The sequence below is a fragment of the Triticum aestivum genome, chromosome 1B (genome assembly GCF_018294505.1).
Source record: "Triticum aestivum cultivar Chinese Spring chromosome 1B, IWGSC CS RefSeq v2.1, whole genome shotgun sequence".
Lineage (NCBI taxonomy): Eukaryota > Viridiplantae > Streptophyta > Magnoliopsida > Poales > Poaceae > Triticum > Triticum aestivum.
The window spans coordinates 486,487,036-486,507,023 of NC_057795.1; the positions used below are offsets into that span (position 1 = coordinate 486,487,036).

The 19,988-nt window shown below is 43.4% G+C and overlaps 1 protein-coding gene across 1 annotated transcript; it reads left to right on the plus strand.

Annotated features, from left to right (window-relative positions):
• The first annotated feature begins 16,328 nt into the window (after positions 1–16,328).
• LOC542810 (glycine-rich protein 2) lies at positions 16,329–17,324 on the plus strand. Its single transcript, XM_044553086.1, has one exon. The coding sequence runs from the start codon at positions 16,419–16,421 to the stop codon at positions 17,034–17,036; it is 618 nt and encodes a 205-aa protein (XP_044409021.1). The 5' UTR covers positions 16,329–16,418; the 3' UTR covers positions 17,037–17,324.
• Positions 17,325–19,988: the final 2,664 nt, after the last annotated feature.

Consider the following 19,988-nt stretch of genomic DNA (forward strand, 5'->3'; position numbering starts at 1 on the left):
GAACTTGGCCGTGTGAAGAAGCAATTAGAGGATAGGCAAGGTATGTTGAAACATTGTCTTGCATTAGGCACGAATGAGTAATTGTGCCTATTGAAAAGTATTTGTGTTGCACGCCCTAGAAGCGAGTGTCGAATATGAGGCACTGAAGAAGGCTGTGGCTAATGACAACGAGAAGGCTGCCGCCGAATGATACGTCTCCAATGTATCTATAATTTTTGATTGCTCCATGCTACTTTATTTACTGTTTTGGACTATAATGGGCTTTATTTTCCACTTTTATATTATTTTTGGGACTAACCTATTAACCGGAGGCCCAGCCCAGAATTGCTGTTTTTGCCTTTTTCAGTATTTCGAAGAAACAGAATATCAAACGGAGTCCAAACGGAATGAAACCTTCGGGAACGTGATTTTCTCATCAGATAAGATCCAGGAGACTTGGACCCTCCGTCAAGAAAGCCACGAGGCGGTCACGAGGGTGGAGGGCGCGCCCCTCCCCCTGGGCGCGCCCCCCTACCTCGTGGGCCCCTTGAAGCTCCACCGACGTACTCCTTCCTCCTATATATACCTACGTACCCCCAAACGATCAGGAGGGGAGCCAAAAACCTAATTCCACCGCCGCAACCTTCTGTATCCACGAGATCCCATCTTGGGGCCTGTTCCGGAGTTCCGCCGGAGGGGGCATCCACCATGGAGGGCTTCTACATCATCACCATGGCCCCTCCGATGAAGTGTGAGTAGTTTACTTTAGACCTTCGGGTTCATAGCTAGTAGCTAGATGGCTTCTTCTCTCTTTTTGGATCTCAATACAATGTTCTCCCCCTCTCTCATGGAGATCTATTCAATGTAATCTTCTTTTTGCGGTGTGTTTGTTGAGACAGATGAATTGTGGGTTTATGATCCAGTATTATCTATGGAAAATATTTGGTTCTTCTCTGAATTCTTTTATGTATGATCGAGTTATCTTTGCAAGTCTCTTCGAATTATCCGTTTGGTTTGGCCAACTAGATTGGTATTTCTTGCAATGGGAGAAGTGCATGGCTTTGGGTTCAATCTTGCGGTGTCCTTACTCAGTGACAGAAAGAGTTGCAAGGCACGTATTGTATTGTTGCCATCGAGGATAACAAGATGGGTTTTTTATCATATTGCATGAATTTATCCCTCTACATCATGTCATCTTGCTTAAGGCGTTACTCTGTTTTTACTTAATACTCTAGATGCATGTTGGATAGCGGTCGATGAGTGGAGTAATAGTAGTAGATGCAGAATCGTTTCGATCTACTTGTCTCGGACGTGATGCCTATATACATGATCATCGCCTAGATATACTCATAACTATGCTCAATTCTGTCAATTGCTCAACAGTAATTTGTTCACCCACCGTAGAATACTTATGCTCTCAAGAGAAGCCACTAGTGAAACCTATGGCCCCCGGGTCTATTCTCATCATATCAATCTATATCACTTTTGTTTACTTGCTTTGTTTTTACTTTGCCTTTACTTTTTACTTTGCATCTATCTATCAAAAATACCAAAAATATTACCTCTATCAGATCTCACTCTCGTAAGTGACCGTGAAGGGATTGACAACCCCTAAGCGTTGGTTGCGAGTTGCTATCGTGTTGTGCAGGTACGAGGGACTTGCGCGTGACCTCCTACTGGATTGATACCTTGGTTCTCAAAAACTGAGGGAAATACTTACGCTACTGTGCTGCATCATCCTCTCCTCTTCGGGGAAAACCAACGCAAGCTCGAGACGTAGCAAGAAGAATTTCTGGCGCCGTTGCCGGGGAGGCTTACGCAAAAGTCAACATACCAAGTACCCATCACAATCCCTATCTCTCGCATCACATTATTTGCCATTTGCCTCTCGTTTTCCTCTCCCCCACTTCACCCTTGCCGTTTTATTCGCCCTCTCTTTCCCAATCTCCTCCTCTCTTTCCCGTTTGCCTTTTCTCGTTGCCTTTCTGTTTGCTTGTGTGTTGGATTACTTGTTGCCATGGCGCAAGATAATACCAAATTGTGTGATTTCTCGAATACCAATAATAATGATTTCCTTAGTACTCCGATTTCTCCTCTTAATAATGATGAGTCTTGTGAAATCAATACCGCTTTGTTGAATCTTGTTATGAAAGATCAATTCGCCGGCCTTCCTAGTGAAGATGCTGCTACTCATCTAAACAATTTTGTTGATTTGTGTGATATGCAAAAGAAAAAAGATACGGATAACAATATTGTCAAATTGAAGTTATTTCCGTTTTCACTTAGAGATCGTGCTAAAGTTTGGTTTTCGTCTTTGCCTAAAAATAGTATTGATTCTTGGAACAAGTGCAAAGATGCTTTTATCTCTAAGTATTTTCCTCCCGCTAAGATTATCACTCTTAGGAACGATATCATGAATTTTAAACAACTTGATCATGAGCATGTTGCCCAATCTTGGGAAAGAATGAAATTAATGCTTTGCAATTGCCCTACTCATGGTTTGAATTTATGGATGATCATACAAAATTTTTATGCCGGATTGAATTTTGCTTCTAGAAATCTTTTAGATTCGGCCGCGGGAGGCACGTTTATGGAAATTACGTTAGGGGATGCTACCAAATTGCTTGATAATATTATGGCTAATTATTCTCAATGGCACACCGAAAGATCTTCTAGTAAAAAAGTGCATCCTATAGAAGAAATCAATGTTTTGAGTGAAAAGATGGATGAACTTATGAAGATGTTTGCTACTAAAAATACTCCTCTTGATCCTAATGATATGCCTTTATCTACTTTGCTTGAGAATAATAATGAATCTATGGATGTGAATTTTATTGGTAGGAATAGTTTTGGAAATAACGCGTATAGAGGGAATTTTAATCCTAGGCCTTATCCTAGTAATCCTTCTAATAATTATGGAAATTCCTACAACAACTCTTATGGAAATTTTAATAAGATGCCCTCTGATTTGAGAGTAGTGTTAAAGAGTTTATGAATTCACAAAAGAATTTTAATCTTTGCTTGAAGAGAAATTGCTTAAAGTTGATGATTTGGCTAGGAACGTTGATAGAATTTCTCTTGAAATTGATTCTTTAAAGCTTAGATCTATTCCTCCTAAGCATGATATCAATGAGTCTCTCAAAGACATGAGAATTTCCATTGATGAGTGCAAAGAAAGAACCGCTAGGATGCGTGCTTCCAAAGATGCCTTTATTAAAGCGTGTTCTTCCAATCCCTATGAAAATCAAGATGAAGATCTAAAAGTTATTGATGTGTCCCCCATTAAATCTTTGTTTTGCAATATGAATCTTGATGAATCTGAAGATTATCTTCCTTTACCTAGAAGGCGTTCTAAGAATTCGGAGTTTCTAGATTTTGATGATGAAATTGATAAAAGTGGGATTGAAATAAATAGAAACTGTGATGTTGCTAAACCCACTATTTTGGATCTCAAGGAATTTAATTATGAAAATTGCTCTTTGATTGGTTGTATTTCCTTGTTGCAATCCGTGCTAGAATCTCCTCATGCTTATAGTCAAAATAAGGCCTTTACCGAACATATTGTTGATGCCTTGATGCAATCTTATGAAGAAAAACTTGAGTTGAAAGTTTCTATCCCTAGAAAACTCTATGATGAGTGGGAACCTACGATTAAAATTAAAATTAAAGACTTTGAGTTTCATGCTTTATGTGATTTGGGTGCTAGTGTCTCTACTATTCCCAAAACTTTATGTGATTTGCTAGATTTCCGTGATTTTGATAATTGCTCTCTAAACTTGCATCTTGCGGATTCCACTATTAAAAAGCCTATGGGAAGAATTAATGATGTTCTTATTGTTGCAAATAGGAATTATGTGCCCGTAGATTTTATCGTTCTTGATATAGATTGCAATCCTTCATGTCCTATTATTCTTGGTAGACCTTTCCTTAGAACGATTGGTGCAATTATTGATATGAAGGAAGGGAATATTAGATTCCAATTTCCCTTAAAGAAGGGTATGGAACACTTCCCTAGAAAGAAAATAAAATTACCATATGAATCTATCATGAGAGCCACTTATGGATTGCCTACCAAAGATGGCAATACCTAGATCTATCCTTGCTTTTATGCCTAGCTAGGGGCGTTAAACGATAGCGCTTGTTGGGAGGCAACCCAATTTTATTTTGTGTCTTTTGTTTTTGCTTCTGTTTAGGAATAAATAATCCATATAACTTCTGTTTGGATGTGGTTTTATGTTTAATTAGTGTTTGTGCCAAGTAAGACCTATAGGATAACCTACGATGATAGTTGACTTGATTCTGCTGAAAAACAGAAACCTTAGCGCTCACGAGATTAGCTGCCATTTTTTACTGGAGAGTGATTTTGCGTTGATTCTTTTTGCTGCTGATCAATAAACACATTTTATAGGACTTCCTATTTTGGTAGAAATTTTAGAGTTCCAGAAGTTTGCGTTAGTTACAGATTACTACAGACTGTTCTGTTTTGACAGATTCTGTTTTTCGTGTGTCGTTTGCTTATTTTGATGAATCTATGGCTAGTAAATTAGTTTATAAACCATAGAGAAGTTGGAATACAGTAGGTTTAACACCAATATAAATAAAGAATGATTTCATTACAGTACCTTGAAGTAGTCTTTTGTTTTCTTTCTCTAACGGAGCTCACGAGATTTCTGTTGAGTTTTGTGTTGTGAAGTTTTCAAGTTTTGGGTGAATTCTTTTGATGGATTATGGAACAAGGAGTGGCAAGAGCCTAAGCTTGGGGATGCCCATGGCACCCCCAAGATAATCCAAGGACACCAAAAAGTCAAAGCTTGGGGATGCCCCGGAAGGCATCCCCTCTTTCGTCCACTTCCATCGGTAATTTACTTGGAGCTATATTTTTATTCACCAACATGATATGTGTTTTTCTTGGAGCGTCTTGTATTATTTGTGTCTTTGCTTGTTAGTCTACCACAATCATCCTTGCTGTACACACCTTTTGAGAGAGCCATACATGTTTTGGAATTTGTTAGAATACTCTATGTGCTTCACTTATATCTTTTGAGCTTGATAGTTTTGCTCATAGTGCTTCACTTATATTCTTTTGAGCGTGATAATTTTTGCTCTAGTGCTTCACTTAGATCTTTTTGAGCACGGTGGTGGATTTGTTTTAAAGAAACTTGATCTCTCATGCTTCACTTAGATTATTTTGAGAGTCTTTAATAGCATGGTAATTTGCTTAATGTTAATATACTTGGTATTCAAGATGTGTGAAACTTTCTTTTGAGTGCGTTGAATACTAAGATAAGTTTGATGCTTGATAATTGTTTTGAGATATGGAGGTGATAATATCAAAGTCGTGCTAGTTGGGTGATTATGAATTCAAAGAATGCTTGTGTTGAAGTTAGCAAATCCCGTAGCATGCACGTATGGTTAAAGTTATGTAACAAATTTGAAACATGAAGTGTACCTGGCTTGTGCATCCTTATGAGTGGCGGTCGGGGACGAGCGATGGTCTTTTCCTACCAATCTATCCCCCTAGGAGCATGCGCATAGTACTTGATTTTTGATGACTTCTAAATTTTTGCAATAAGTATATGAGTTCTTTTGACTAATGTTGAGTCCATGGATTATACGCACTCTCACCTTTCCGCCTTTGCTAGCCTCTTCGGTACCGTGCATTGCCCTTTCTCACCTTGAGAGTTGGTGCAAACTTCGCCGGTGCATCCAAACCCCGTGATACGATACGCTCTATCACACATAAACCTCCTTATATCTTCCTCAAAACAGCCACCATACCTACCTATCATGGCATTTTCATAGCCATTCCGAGATATATTGCCATGCAACTTCCACCATCATCATTGTGACATGCATTACTTTTGTCATATTGCCATTGCATGATCTTGTAATTGACATCGTATTTGTGGCAAAGCCACCATGCATTATTTTTCATACATGTCACTCTTGATTCATTGCACCATCCCGGTACACCACCGGAGGCATTCATATAGAGTCATATCTTGTTCTAGTTTCGAGTTGTAATTCATATGTTGTAATGAAAGCGTGATGATCATCATTATTAGAGCATTGCCCAAATAAAAAAAGAAAGACCAAAAAAAGAAAGGCCCAAAAAAAGGAAAGGCCAAAAAAAAGGCCCAAAAAAAATAAAAAGGGCAATGCTACTATCTCTTTTCCCACACTTGTGCTTCAAAGTAGCACCTTGTTCTTCATGTAGTGAGTTTCATAAGTTGTCTTTTTATACTAGTGGGAATTTTTCATTATAGAACTTGGCTTATATATTCCTACGATGGGCTTCCTCAAATGCCCTAGGTCTTCATGAGCAAGCAAGTTGGATGCACACCCACTAGTTTTCTTTTATTGAGCATTCATAGCTCTAGTGCATCCGTTGCATGGCAATCCCTACTCGCTCACATCGACATCTATTGATGGGCATCTCCATAGTCCATTGATATGCCTAGTTGATGTGAGACCTTCTCCTTTTTTGTCTTCTCCACACAATCCCCATCATCATATTCTATTCCACCCATAGTGCTATATCCGTGGGTCACGCTCATGTATTGCGTGAAGGTTGAAAAAGTTTGAGATTATTTAAGTATGAAACAATTGCTTGGCTTGTCATCGGGGGTATAGAAGTTGGGAACATCTTTGTGTGACGAAAATGAAGCATGGCCTAACTATATGATTTTGTAGGGATGAACTTTCTTTTGCCATGTTATTTTGAGAAGACATGATTACTTTGATTAGTATGCTTGAAGTATTATTATTTTTCTGTCAATATGAACTTTTGTCTTGAATCTTTCGGATCTGAATATTCATATCACAATTAAGAAGTTTTACATTGAAATTATGCCAAAGTATCACTCCGCATCAAAAATTCTTTTTTATCATTTACCTACTCGAGGACGAGCAGGAATTAAGCTTTGGGATGCTTGATATGTCTCCAACGTATCTATAATTTTTGATTGCTCCATGCTACTTTATCTACTGTTTTGGACTATAATGGGCTTTATTTTCCACTTTTATATTATTTTTGGGACTAACCTATTAACCGCAGGCCCAGCCCAGAATTGATGTTTTTTGCCTTTTTCAGTATTTCGAAGAAATATAATATCAAGCGGAGTCCAAGCGAAATGAAACCTTCGGGAACGTGATTTTCTCATCAGATAAGATCCAGGAGACTTGGACCCTCCGTCAAGAAAGCCACGAGGCGGTCACGAGGGTGGAGGGCGCGCCCCTCCCCCCTGGGCGCGCCCCCCTACCTCGTGGGCCCCTCGAAGATCCACCGACGTACTCCTTCCTCCTATATATACATACATACCCCCAAACGATCAGGAGGGAGCCAAAAACCTAATTCCACTGCCGCAACCTTCTGTATCCACGAGATCCCATCTTGGGGCCTGTTCCGGAGCTCCGCCGGAGGGGGCATCCACCACGGAGGGCTTCTACATCATCACCATGGCCCCTCCGATGAAGTGTGAGTAGTTTACTTCAGACCTTCGGGTCCATAGCTAGTAGCTAGATGGCTTCTTCTCTCTTTTTGGATCTCAATACAATGTTCTCCCCCTCTCTCATGGAGATCTATTCGATGTAATCTTCTTTTTGCGGTGTGTTTGTTGAGACCGATGAATTGTGGGTTTATGATCCAGTATTATCTATGGAAAATATTTGATTCTTCTCTGAATTCTTTTATGTATGATTGAGTTATCTTTGCAAGTCTCTTCGAATTATCCGTTTGGTTTGGCCAACTAGATTGGTAGTTCTTGCAATGGGAGAAGTGCATGGATTTAGGTTCAATCTTGCGGTGTCCTTACTCAGTGACAGAAAGAGTTGCAAGGCACGTATTGTATTGTTGCCATCGAGGATAACAAGATGTTTTTTATCATATTGCATGAATTTATCCCTCTACATCATGTCATCTTGCTTAAGGCGTTACTCTATTTTTACTTAATACTCTAGATGCATGCTGGATGGCGGTCGATGAGTGGAGTAATAGTAGTAGATGCAGAATCGTTTCGATCTACTTGTCTCGGACGTGATGCCTATATACATGATCATCGCCTAGATATACTCATAACTATGCTCAATTATGTCAATTGCTCAACAGTAATTTGTTCACCCATCGTAGAATACTTATGCTCTCGAGAGAAGCCACTAGTGAAACCTATGGCCCTCGGGTCTATTCTCATCATATCAATCTATATCACTTTATTTACTTGCTTTGTTTTTACTTTGCCTTTACTTTTTACCTTGCATCTATCTATCAAAAATACCAAAAATATTATCTCTATCAGATCTCACTCTCGTAAGTGACCGTGAAGGGATTGACAACCCCTAAGCGTAGGTTGCGAGTTGCTATCGTTTTGTGCAGGTACGAGGGACTTGCGCGTGACCTCCTACTGGATTGATACCTTGGTTCTCAAAAACTGAGGGAAATACTTACGCTACTGTGCTGCATCATTCTATCCTCTTCGGGGAAAACCAACGCAAGCTTGAGACGTAGCACTGAACAGGCGCTTCGTGAAAAACACGAGGCCAGGGTCCTCACAGTTGAGCGGGAGCTCCAGGAGGCTGTGAAGATAAGCAAGGGCTTGGAGCGGAATCTAGTAGGGAAAGAATCCGAACTCGCCCAAGCTCTCCAAGCCGCGGAAGATGCTCGGGAAGAAGCCCGAGGTGCTGTACGGGACATTCAGGTGGCCCGGAAAGTTGCGGCTGGTAAGGCCTGTTGTATTCATGGCCATTTTTATATGATAGTGGGGAGAACTCTAAGCGACAAGCTGAATTCTTTATTTTACAGGGGCGTTTGTGGATCTGCCTCGCAGCATATTGGATGCCGCCCATTTCTACCGGGCCGAGGAGAAGAAGTCTGCGGAGAGGAACTTCTAGTCACAGTATTTGGCGCCGAACTATCCATGCCTTTTATCGATCAGCTGAAGCAGCTAGACCAGGCGGCCAAACTAGCCATGAAGGACTTGGTTGTCCGGTTGTGGCCTACGAAGCCAATTTCAAGCAGTTACTTCGGACTCGTGAAGCGGATTGTGGGCGCCTGTCCTCGGCTTGATGCTATCAAGCGATCAGTCTGTATAGAAGGTGCGCACATGGTGTTCGCCCATGCAAAAGTGCATTGGGGAAGCTTGATGCGGAGAAGCTGATGACTGAGGGGCCACCGGAGGGTAAGGAGCACCGTAAGCCCGAACTATACTATGAAGGTGTACTGAAGGGGGGCCGCCTTGCGGCGGATAAGTGCACCAAAGACATTATATTTCCCTGAGGGCATTCATGTCGCTCTTTGTAATATGGGATAATGGCACTTTTATTATATATTGCCTATTTTGTTTGAACATATGTTCTTCATGTGCGGCTATTTATTGTATGTAAATCCTGAGAGTTGGCCAGTCATCGGCTTCTGCCCCCACGTAAAAAGTACAGGGGTGTTCGGGATATATCTGAACACTCTTTATCCCATGGTTGGGTCCTTTTAAGGAGGTGTTTCTCACCACGAACTAGGCAATCGGACTATAGGGCTTTACTACTCTCACTTAGCCATAGGAATTCGAGTATGGTCGGCGCAGCCCCTAGTGTTCGGAAGGCCGAACTAGGGGCTCTATTGGCGCCTGATCGGAAGACCGATCCGTCGCAATCTGCATTTATAATGGCATTATGCGGAATAAATCTTTAAGGATTTTACAACCTCTCGAACAGCTGACCAGCTCTCGCTGCATCATGACAGTCAGTTTTCGGCTTTCTCTACTGAGGTGCTCGTCCAGCAGAACCGGGACACAATCGCAGTAGTTCCCCTAGCGCTACCTTAGCCGATGGAACGGAACTTAAGGTACCAAAACATGGGAGCCGGGCAAACCCAACCAATGACCCAAGACATGATTCGGAGCTGATGCATATAGTGCAATAAGTTCGTGGTGCCGAGCGACCGAAAAGGTGGTCAGACTTTATTGTCGTACTGTGAAGCCCCTGGCATAACCGGGCATAACATGAAGCGTGGCTGCCGTTTTTTGGCAAAGAGGCATCGATGATAAACGACGGCCGGTAGGTGTTATTTAAGTCTACGCATTGTAGTAGGATGATATGTCTATGCATATGAGTGCGATTTATGATTATCAAAAGAGATGTTTTTTGGCGGAACCTGTGATGGCCAGACTGGAGGGGGCTGTGAGTGGATCGAAAGTGAATCTGAACTGCCTTCTACCTGCATGTTCCTGTCCCTGTGTGTCCGGACCGATTCCGCGCCGCCAATCCTGTTCTGCATCAAAGTTAGTTTGTGAAGGCAAATGCTTGGAGGCAGTTGCACGTCCTATTGTGGTTGGTCTAAGGGTTCATGATCGGACCCTGGTGACCCCAGCCGCTATACCGTGAAGCAGCGCGGACTCCTTAGTTGGTGTCCGGATAGTTGGCTGTCATGTCAAAATTTTGATAGGCATGCACGACTTGCTACTCCGGCAGTTGTATGATTTCCGCTCTAAGGGTGGAGTTCGGCCTTACAAGTAGGCGTGAGTATATCACCGGTGCTGGCCTAATGGTTTACCATGTGGAATCTAGTCAACGCGGTTCATCCCGTTAGCATACGGTGGGTTACCGTATGAGGGGAATGCGCCGAAGAATTATTCTTTGGCGTGGCATTTTTTGGTTATCTGAAAACAACCGTTAGAGCGGTGGGCCAATGAACTTGGCCTTTGCACCTGACATCTTGTAGAAGGTGTTATTTGTGGTTTCATACCCGCGGGGGCTTTATGTGTTATGGAGCCCCCGGACTACTAGGTCTAGGGGTACGGCAATTGAATTGCTGTGGTTGGCGTGATAGGGGGCGATCGGCCGTACTGTTGTGCTCTGGGGGGTCTCTTAACTAGACGCCTCCCTTCATTGTTTCCGGCACACGACCGGTCGCTTTGTTTTGATGATCCGGTATTCTCTATTGGTATGCTTTGCCGTCCTTCTAGGAGTACCGTGAATTTTACATGGTTGATCAAGTATGTGGCTCGTGCCGGATAGGCTTGAGCTGCTCTTTGTCCGTTGACCGGACTGGGAGTTGCCGGGCCTGGCACCAGCTTCCTTGACTTGACGTTTATGACCGCTGCGCCGAGGCTTTAGGATGCCTCTTCGTGTATCCTTCTTACTGTCTTGGACCGTAGTGATGTGTGGATGTCGGGGTGTGTGCCTTGGGTTATCCTGCTTAGGTTGAGGTGGCCAGTTCTGCCGCGCGTGCCCTTTGTCGAGGCGGTTGAGTCCGTATTTTTCGGTGGCCAGGATCTTGGTCCACCTATCCACGAGCAAATCTTGGTCAGCTTTAAGCTGTTCTTGCTTCCTTTACATGCTCTTTGCCGTGGCCATGAGCCGTCGGTTGAAGCGAACTTGTTCCACTAGATCTTCAGGCACATCAAATTCATCATTGCCGAGGCTTACCTCATCTTCAGAGGGGGGTGTATAGTTGTCCCTCTCCAAGTATCCCATCGTGGCCAGTCCGGCCTGCTTGAAGGTAGGCTGATCCGGGTTGTATTCATCTTTAGTGCCATTCGTATTGTGCTCGTCTCCTAGGCCGGTATCGCTGTGGCGGGGCTTAGAGCGGTGCCGACAACACCTCTGCTTTGTTTTTCTCCCTGAGGGGTTATCCTCCGTTTCCTCATCGCCATTGGTTCCTTTCGGAGTGTCCACCATATATATATTGTATGAGGAGGTGGTTGTCCACTGGTGGCGGTTCCTATACTCCTCCTGCATCGTCGTCCATACCGTCGATGTCTTCGGAGTCGAAGTCAAGCACGTCGGTTAAATCATCGACCGTGCTAATGAAGTGGGTGGTGGGTGGGCAGCGAATTCTTTCGTCGCCTGCTTCCCACTCGAGCCGGACATAGTTCGGCCCAGAGTCTCCTGACAAAAAGAGAGACTTTAATGAGTTCAGCATATCGCCCCAGGGCGAGTGCTGGAAGATATCCGCAGCGGTAAACTCCATCACCGGAGCCCAACCTGGTTCGGCTGGCTCGAGAGTGCGCGGGTTGGAACCAACAACCGGATACGAGTCCGGGGGTCCGGAGTCACAGGCTTCCATAGAGGTGAGGCCTATTTTCGGCTCCACTGCCGAGGAATGTGCGGCCTGCGGGGCGGGGTCCATCCCTCCATCCTTAGGCGACGCAGCCTGCTCCAGATTTAGGTTCGGGGCTATTGCAAGGGTGATATTCCGAACATTGTGCGACAACAGGTCTAGGCCGTGCTCATTGCGACTGTCCGGTGTTCCTGGCACAGGCCCGAATCCGTCGAAGATCAAGTCTCCGCGAATATCCACCGTGTAGTTCAAGTTTCCGAACCTGACCTGGTGGCCAGGGGCGTAGCTGTCAATCTGCTCTAGATAACCAAGCGAATTGGCCCGTAGTGCGAAGCCGTCGAACACGAAGATCTGTCAGGGGAGAAAAGTCCCCCCTAGACCGTGTGGCTGACGATTGAAGGCGCCATCAAGCCTTGCAGCAACGACACAGAGGAACTCTCAATGAAAGCACCAATGTCGGTGTCAAAACCGGCGGATCTCGGGTAGGGGGTCCCGATCTGTGCGTCTTAGGCTGATGGTAATAGGAAGCAAGGGACACAATGTTTACCCAGGTTCGGGCCCTCTCGATGGAGGTAAACCCCTCTTCCTGCTTGATTAATATTGAAGATATGAGTAGTACACGAGTAGATCTACCACGAGATCATAAAGGCTAAACCCTAGAAGCTAGCCTATGATGGTATGATTGTAATTGTGATCGGCCTTCTAAGGACCAACCTCTTCGATTTATATAGACACCGGAGAGGGCTAGGGTTTACACGGAGTCGGTTACAAGGAAGGAAACACAATAACCGGATCGCCAAGCTTGTCTTCCACGCAAAGAAGAGTCCCATCCAGACACGGGCCGGAGTCTTGAGTCTTGTATCTTCACGCTCCAATAGCCCGGACGATGTATATAATCCGCTGTCCGGATACCCCCTAATCCAGGACTCCCTCACCCATTACAAATTACCTTATCGCAAAACTATCTGTTACCAATAATTTCAGTGCTTGCAGAGAATACCTTAGTGAAAACTGCTCGCCATTTCCTTCTGCTCCTTGTTGGGTTCGACACTCTTACTTATCGAAAGGACTATGATAGATCCCCTACACTTGTGGGTCATCAAGACTCTTTTCTGGCGCCGTTGCCGGGAAGTGAAGCGCCTTTGGTAAGTGGAACTTGGTAAGGGAAAAATTATAGTGTGCTGAAATTTACTGTCACACGTTACTATGGAACATAATCCTTCGAGGGGCTTGTTCGGGGTATCTTCACCCCAACCAGTAGAGCAAAGAGTTGCTCCTCAACCTACTGAACCTACTGAAAATGTTTACTTTGAAATTCCTTCGGGTATGATAGAGAAACTGCTAGCTAATCCTTTTACAGGAGATGGAACATTGCATCCCGATTTGCACCTAATCTATATGGATGAAGCTTGTGGATTATTTAAGCTTGCAGGTATGCCCGGTGATGTTGTCAAGAAGAAGGTCTTCCCTTTATCTTTTAAGGGAGAGGCATTGACATGGTTTAGGCTATGTGATGATATGGGCTCACGGAACTACAAATGATTGAAATTGGAATTTCATCAGAAGTTTTATCCTATGCATCTTGTTCATCGTGATCGTAATTATATATATAATTTTTGGCCTCGCGAAGGAGAAAGCATCGCTCAAGCTTGGGGGAGTCTTAAGTCAATGCTATATTCATGCCCCAATCATGAGCTCTCAAGAGAAATGATTATTCAACATTTTTATGCGCGGATTTCTCTCAACAATCGCTCTATGCTCGATACTTCTTATACTGGTTCCTTTATGATGAAGACTATTGAATTCAGATGGGATTTATTGGAAAGAATTAAACGCAACTCTGAAGATTGGGATCTCGATGAAGGTAAGGAGTCAGGTATGACACCTAAGTTTGATTGTGTTAAATCTTTTATGGATACCGATGCTTTTCGTGAATTTAGCAATAAACATGGACTTGACTCTGAGATAGTAGCCTCTTTTTGTGAATCATTTGCTACTCATGTTGACCTCCCTAAGGAGAAGTGGTTTAAATATAATCCTCCCACTGAAGTAGAAGTAGTCGCACATATTAAAGTTGAAGAAAAGATGATCACTTATAATAATCCTGTTGTTCCTACCACCTATATTGACAAACCACCTTTCCCTGTTAGGATAAAGGATCATGCTAAAGCTTCAACTATGGTTCGTAAGAGTAATATTAAAACACCTACACCACCTGAGCAAATTAAAGTTGAACCTAGTATTGCTATGGTTAAAGGTCTCTTGGCTGATGATATTGATGGGCATGTTATTTACTTCTGTGATGAAGCTGCTAGAATTGCTAGACCTGATACTAAGAATAAACATAGACATGTTGTAGGCATGCCTGTTATTTCTGTTAAAATAGGAGATCACTGTTATCATGGCTTGTGTCATATGGGTGCTAGTGCTAGTGCAATACCTCATTCCTTATACAAAGAAATTATGCATGATATTGCACCTGCTGAGATAGAAGCAATAGATGTTACAATTAAGCTTGCCAATAGAGATACTATTTCACCGGTTGGGATTGTTAGAGATGTTGAAGTCTTGTGTGGGAAAGTTAAATATCCTGTTGATTTTCTTGTTCTTGGTTCCCCACAAGATGACTTTTGTCCCATTATATTTGGTAGACCCTTCTTGAATACTGTTAATGCTAAGATAGACTGCAAAAAGGATGTTGTTACTATTGGTTTGGGGGATATGTCTCATGAGTTTAATTTTGCTAAATTTCATACACAACCCCATGATAAAGAATTGCCTATTAAGGTAAGGATGAAATTATTGGTCTTGCTTCTATTGCCGTGCCTCCTAATGATCCTTTAGAACAATATTTGCTAGACCATGAAAATGATATGTTTATGAATGAAAGAAGGGAGATAGTCCATGCCATGCCATGCCAAACATTGAACTCTCTGAAATAATCAACTTGAATGATCATTAGTTCAATGAGCTATATGTTATGAATTACCAAAACCACCCAGAGATTAGTTGCACTTTCAAAGACCCTACGTCTAGAGCTCTTAAATTTGTTTCTTTCTTCTTGTCCAGAGATTATAAAGGGTTGCAAACCCTTGTTCCAGAGCTATGGGCTGGTTATATAGAGTGCGCCACCCCTTCCTATAGCTACATTACAAGGGATTTCAGAAGGTTTAATGATGTTGAGCATTACATATATTGTCTGGTGAATTGATTGCCGATAACATATAGGCTATGTGTCTATTGACGTTCTCGATTCCATGGTTGACTGCTCAGCTTCCCTTGTCCGAATATCTTACGTGGCTGAGTAGTTCAAGAGCATCTGAGTAGATTCAGTCTTCGGTGGTTGTTCGGGTAACGGAAGCCTTGAAGGCCATCCGAGTATATTAGGCCTCGAATGTCGTCCGAGTGATGAGGGTGTCCCAACCCACGTGAGTAGATTGATGACGTGTACGTCTTTCCCTGGCTTTTGTGGGCCCTCATATCACGGGTATCATGCCTTTGGTGGGCCTACCTGGTATGGATATCCCCAACACTCTAGGCCGACCCAGTTACTCTTTTGTTGTTTTAAACCCTAAAAAACGTGTGCACGATGTGGTTCGATTCGGGCTCCTCCCGGTTTAGTACCGAGCGCACTAACCGGGCTCCTTAGTTTTATTTTTCTTAAAATGTGACACTGAAAAATGCAGTTGTTTCCTGTTTGGTTTTCTTTGTCTCTTCCCCCCTTTTTTTCTTTTTCTTTCTTAAATGCTCGAACTTTTCAAATTCGTGATTTTCCTCAAGATCAACGATCTTTTTTAATTCGATATCTTTTTCTTCAAAACCGATGATCTATTTTCAAATTTCTTGATTTTTTTCTAATTTGATGATTTTGTTTCAAAATTGATGGACTTTTTTTGGTCAAACTTGCTGAACTTTTTCAAAGTTGCAATTTTTGCAAAATTGAGGAACTTTTTCAAATTGCTGCTTTTTTTCTTGAAATTGGTACCTTTTTTCAAAATCGATGAAGTTTTCTTCAAAATGATGAACTTTTTATAAAATCCGTGAAACTTTTTTTATTTCACAATTTATTTCAAAAGTATTTTCAAACGGGCTGGTTTTTTCTACTAGATCAACAACACAAAAAAAACTAGCTGGCGGCCGAGCGAGCGAAGCCAGCCGCAGAGCAGCTGGAGCGAGCGGGGAGCAGGCGAGTGAACTCGCGTTGCTGGGCCGAATGGAAAACCAGCAGGTCCAACTTAATTGTGTGGTTGGGCCTCGAAGCTGCTGTACAAGCCCAACTAAACAGACTATTTATCCAGACCCCCCACCTCCTCCCTCAGTCCTCAGCCACCACACCGATCTAGGGTTTCCTGCTAGGGTTTTAGTCCTTCGTTTCCGGCGGCGGCGCAAGATGGGTGAGAGACTGAAGGGTACCGTGAAGTGGTTCAACGTGACCAAGGGGTTCGGCTTCATCTCCCCGGAGGACGGCAGCGAGGACCTCTTCGTCCACCAGTCCGCCATCAAGGCCGACGGCTACCGCAGCCTCAACGAGAACGACGTCGTCGAGTTCGAGGTCATCACCGGCGACGACGGGCGCACCAAGGCCACCGACGTCACCGCACCAGGAGGAGGTGCGCTCGCCGGCGGCTCCCGCCCTAGCGAAGGCGGTGGTGACCGCGGGGGTCGCGGCGGCGGTGGCTACGGTGGAGGCGGCTATGGCGGTGGCGGCGGCGGCTACGGAGGTGGCGGCGGTGGCTACGGAGGTGGCGGCGGCAGCTACGGCGGCGGTGGCGGCTACGGAGGTGGTGGTGGCGGCGGCCGCTACGGAGGAGGCAGCGGTGGCGGCCGTGAGTGCTACAAGTGCGGCGAGGAGGGCCACATCTCCAGGGACTGCCCCCAGGGCGGCGGTGGCGGTGGTGGTGGCTACGGAGGCGGTGGCGGCCGTGGCGGTGGTGGTGGCGGTGGCGGCTGCTTCTCCTGCGGCGAGTCCGGCCACTTCTCGCGCGAGTGCCCCAACAAGACCAACTAGGCGGCGCTGCCCGTCAGATCTGAGTTCCCCGTTCCCCTTCGCTCCTTTTCCTACCGCCTGACTCTGCAGCAAGTCATACCTATACCTATCAGTATTAGTATATGTCGCCGTAGTGTTCCCGTGCTTCTCGTAGGAAGAAGAATCGACGATGCGAGCTTGGTTCCAGAAGTATTGTTGGTGGATTATTGTTCGTTCGAAGTTATCTTGTCGTGTCGTCTGATGTGGACAGACTGATCTATCTCTATGTATTGGATGGACCGAAGTTATGCAAGTCTAAGTTATGCTGTCTGATTATTGATCTCGATGAAACTTGCATATCATTTTCATTTTCCTAAAACAAAAACAGTTTATTTTTTTCATTTTGTGAAGTGTCAGGTTTCCAGTTGTTGGATCTTTGTGTGCATCTCGGAGCGTGCTCCTCTGTGGTTGTACAGGCTTGATTGTTCATTGTTTTATGTGACTGTTTAGTGTGGTTGGATGGATTGTGGAAATTGCATGCTTAACTATGACTGTTCACAGATTAGTATTAGTACATTTGTTCAGAGATTAGTTTTAGTACATTTGTTCAGAGATTAGTTTTTTTCATGTGTTATATTTGTTCAGATATTAGTATTGGTATATATGTTTGATGCATGAATGAACAGCCCCACTATTTATATCTGTGTACTGAGGTCAACAAGGTTTCGTAGCTATGTTGTGCTTACAGTTTCTCTATGCTTTCTGTTCCTTTGTCTGTCAGCTTGCATCGTTGTTCAGTATATCGGTATTTGGAGTTTTAATCTGTCTTACTTACAGTCATTGAGCTCTTGCCTGGCGATGGCTTCTTATATCCAGTAATTTTCTTTTGGTCTCTCTTTGTCGTCAACCTCTTACTCAGTTTTTAGCCTTTTAATTCTCATCTTTTTTCTTCAGCTTCACCAGTTTCTTTGTTCCTGTTTGAAGTTTCTCAAATTTTGTCCATGGCACATTGCATTATTTATTCATATTGCGGTAATGATTATGACAATTATATCCTTATTTTTTGGAAGTGACAAACAAAGAAGCACCCAGAGTTAAGACACTTTCTTTTTGCAAGCTTTATTTTTTTGCATTTGCATGGTTGGTTTTTGCATTGGTGAATTTCATGTGCAACCAAGCTGTAAGTCAGTCACCTTGTTTCATTTTGTACTGATGAATGGAAGTTATCGTTTGCTTGCTATGAAGTTCTTTTTTTTTTAAATCTAAAATTGACAGGCAATTGCATTTGTAGCCATAAACGGAACAGACACCTTTGTGATAGTCCAAGTAGCATACTTTTGTTAGCTATTCAGAAAAGATGTTGCTATACTATCTCTTACTGCGGCTTAAATTGTTTTAAATTGTTGTTCTCATCTTTCTATGTCTTTGTTCCGTCAGTCTTGTATCTCATCAGGATTTAGTGTGTGTTTTGTCAGTCTTCAGTGTCTTGCATCTCATCAGGATTTAGTGTGTGTTTCTTCAGTCTTTTCTCTGTCAGTGTTTAGATTTCAGTGCTATATCAGATACAGTATATCTTTACCAACGCAGCATTTTGTCAAAAAATCAAGTCTATCTAGCTTTTTCTCTTACATTTTTGCCTCGAGTTTTTGTGCAGCTATGTTTTCTTTTTCCAGAGATGATCACATGTATGTATTTTACCGTGTGTTTATCTAGTTGTAATGTCAAGTGCCAGGTCATTGTGGGATGAATGTTTCTCGAGTATGATCTGTAGTAGACTACGAAGAATCCTGAAATCTCGGATTTTGGTGGCAAATTAGACTCTGCGTATATATTAATATCAAAGTAGACTATCAATTTAATTTTGATTGGTGATGCTTATCATGTGCATTGTGGGATCAATGTTTCTTGATTTTTAGTTGTAGAGTATTTTTAGGAGCCGATGGATCTTGAATTCAAGGACTAGTTCTGAATCTGTTACATTTTGGCCAACGAGCTCAGTGAGTTACTCCCTTTGTTTGGAATTACTCGTCGAAGAAATGAATGTATCTAGATATATTTTAGTTGTAGATACATCCATTTTTGTTTCCGGAGGGAGTACATGTCAACAATTTACTCTAGCATTGTATATTTGAACTCGTCTGGCTGGGCAACTTGTACCGTTTATATGGTTTTATTTAGTTTTGTGTATACATAACCTGATTTCATATGCTTGGCTGAAAATTGCACGGGTAAGTTTCATGTTGCTTGTTCCGAAGAGTGCTGTATGGAGGTTTGGTTATCAATGAATGTCAAAGGATGAAAAGAGCAACAACAGAATAAGGTCATTTTGCTTACCTCTCCAGGATTTTAGTGTGTTTCTTCAGTCTTCTCTCTGTTTTCACTTAAGATGTCAGTGCGAAAACACCCGTGTCTTATGAAATCCATTTCTTTAAATGTAACCTTCAAATTTTCTAGCTTGCAGGACTATCCGTCCTTTTTACATTTTTGCCTTCGGTTTTTGTGTTACTTCTGCTGAAGGTGGATGCTGTCGGTTTTCCAAATTGTGAACATGAGCAAGGTAGGAATTACGTAGTTTCAGCTTTCATGAAACAGAAAAGCTAACCAGCGAACGTGAGATTTTTGGTGATCTCCAGCGAAACACCCTTCCTCATCCTGATCCACCCCCGCCCCCACTTTCCTCTTCAGAGCAAGCCCCCTCCTCGATCGTCGGCGAGTCTATTCTCGTCGTCTATGATATCTTGTGCGGCCGCGTCGAGTTTCTTCCGTCAGTCCTCGACGACGATTAAACACGGAGCTCGACTTGCTGATGTTCTTCCCTCCCAAGATCGCCCATCGTGAGCAGCCTCGCTCTTTCCCGATGCAACCAGACTGAATGCTGAGCGAGGAGGCACGGGCGTCGCCCGAACCGCAATGGATGGACTCGCTCGAGTTACGCCGGCGTGCCTTGCAGCTGTCGCTGCCCCTCTAGGAGATCGACGCCAGCGCTGTCGCTGC

What these genes read in the sequence shown, in the direction of transcription:
- LOC542810 (XM_044553086.1), top strand. Translation starts at nt 16,419, where the DNA reads ATGGGTGAGAGACTGAAGGGTACCGTGAAGTGGTTCAACGTGACCAAG.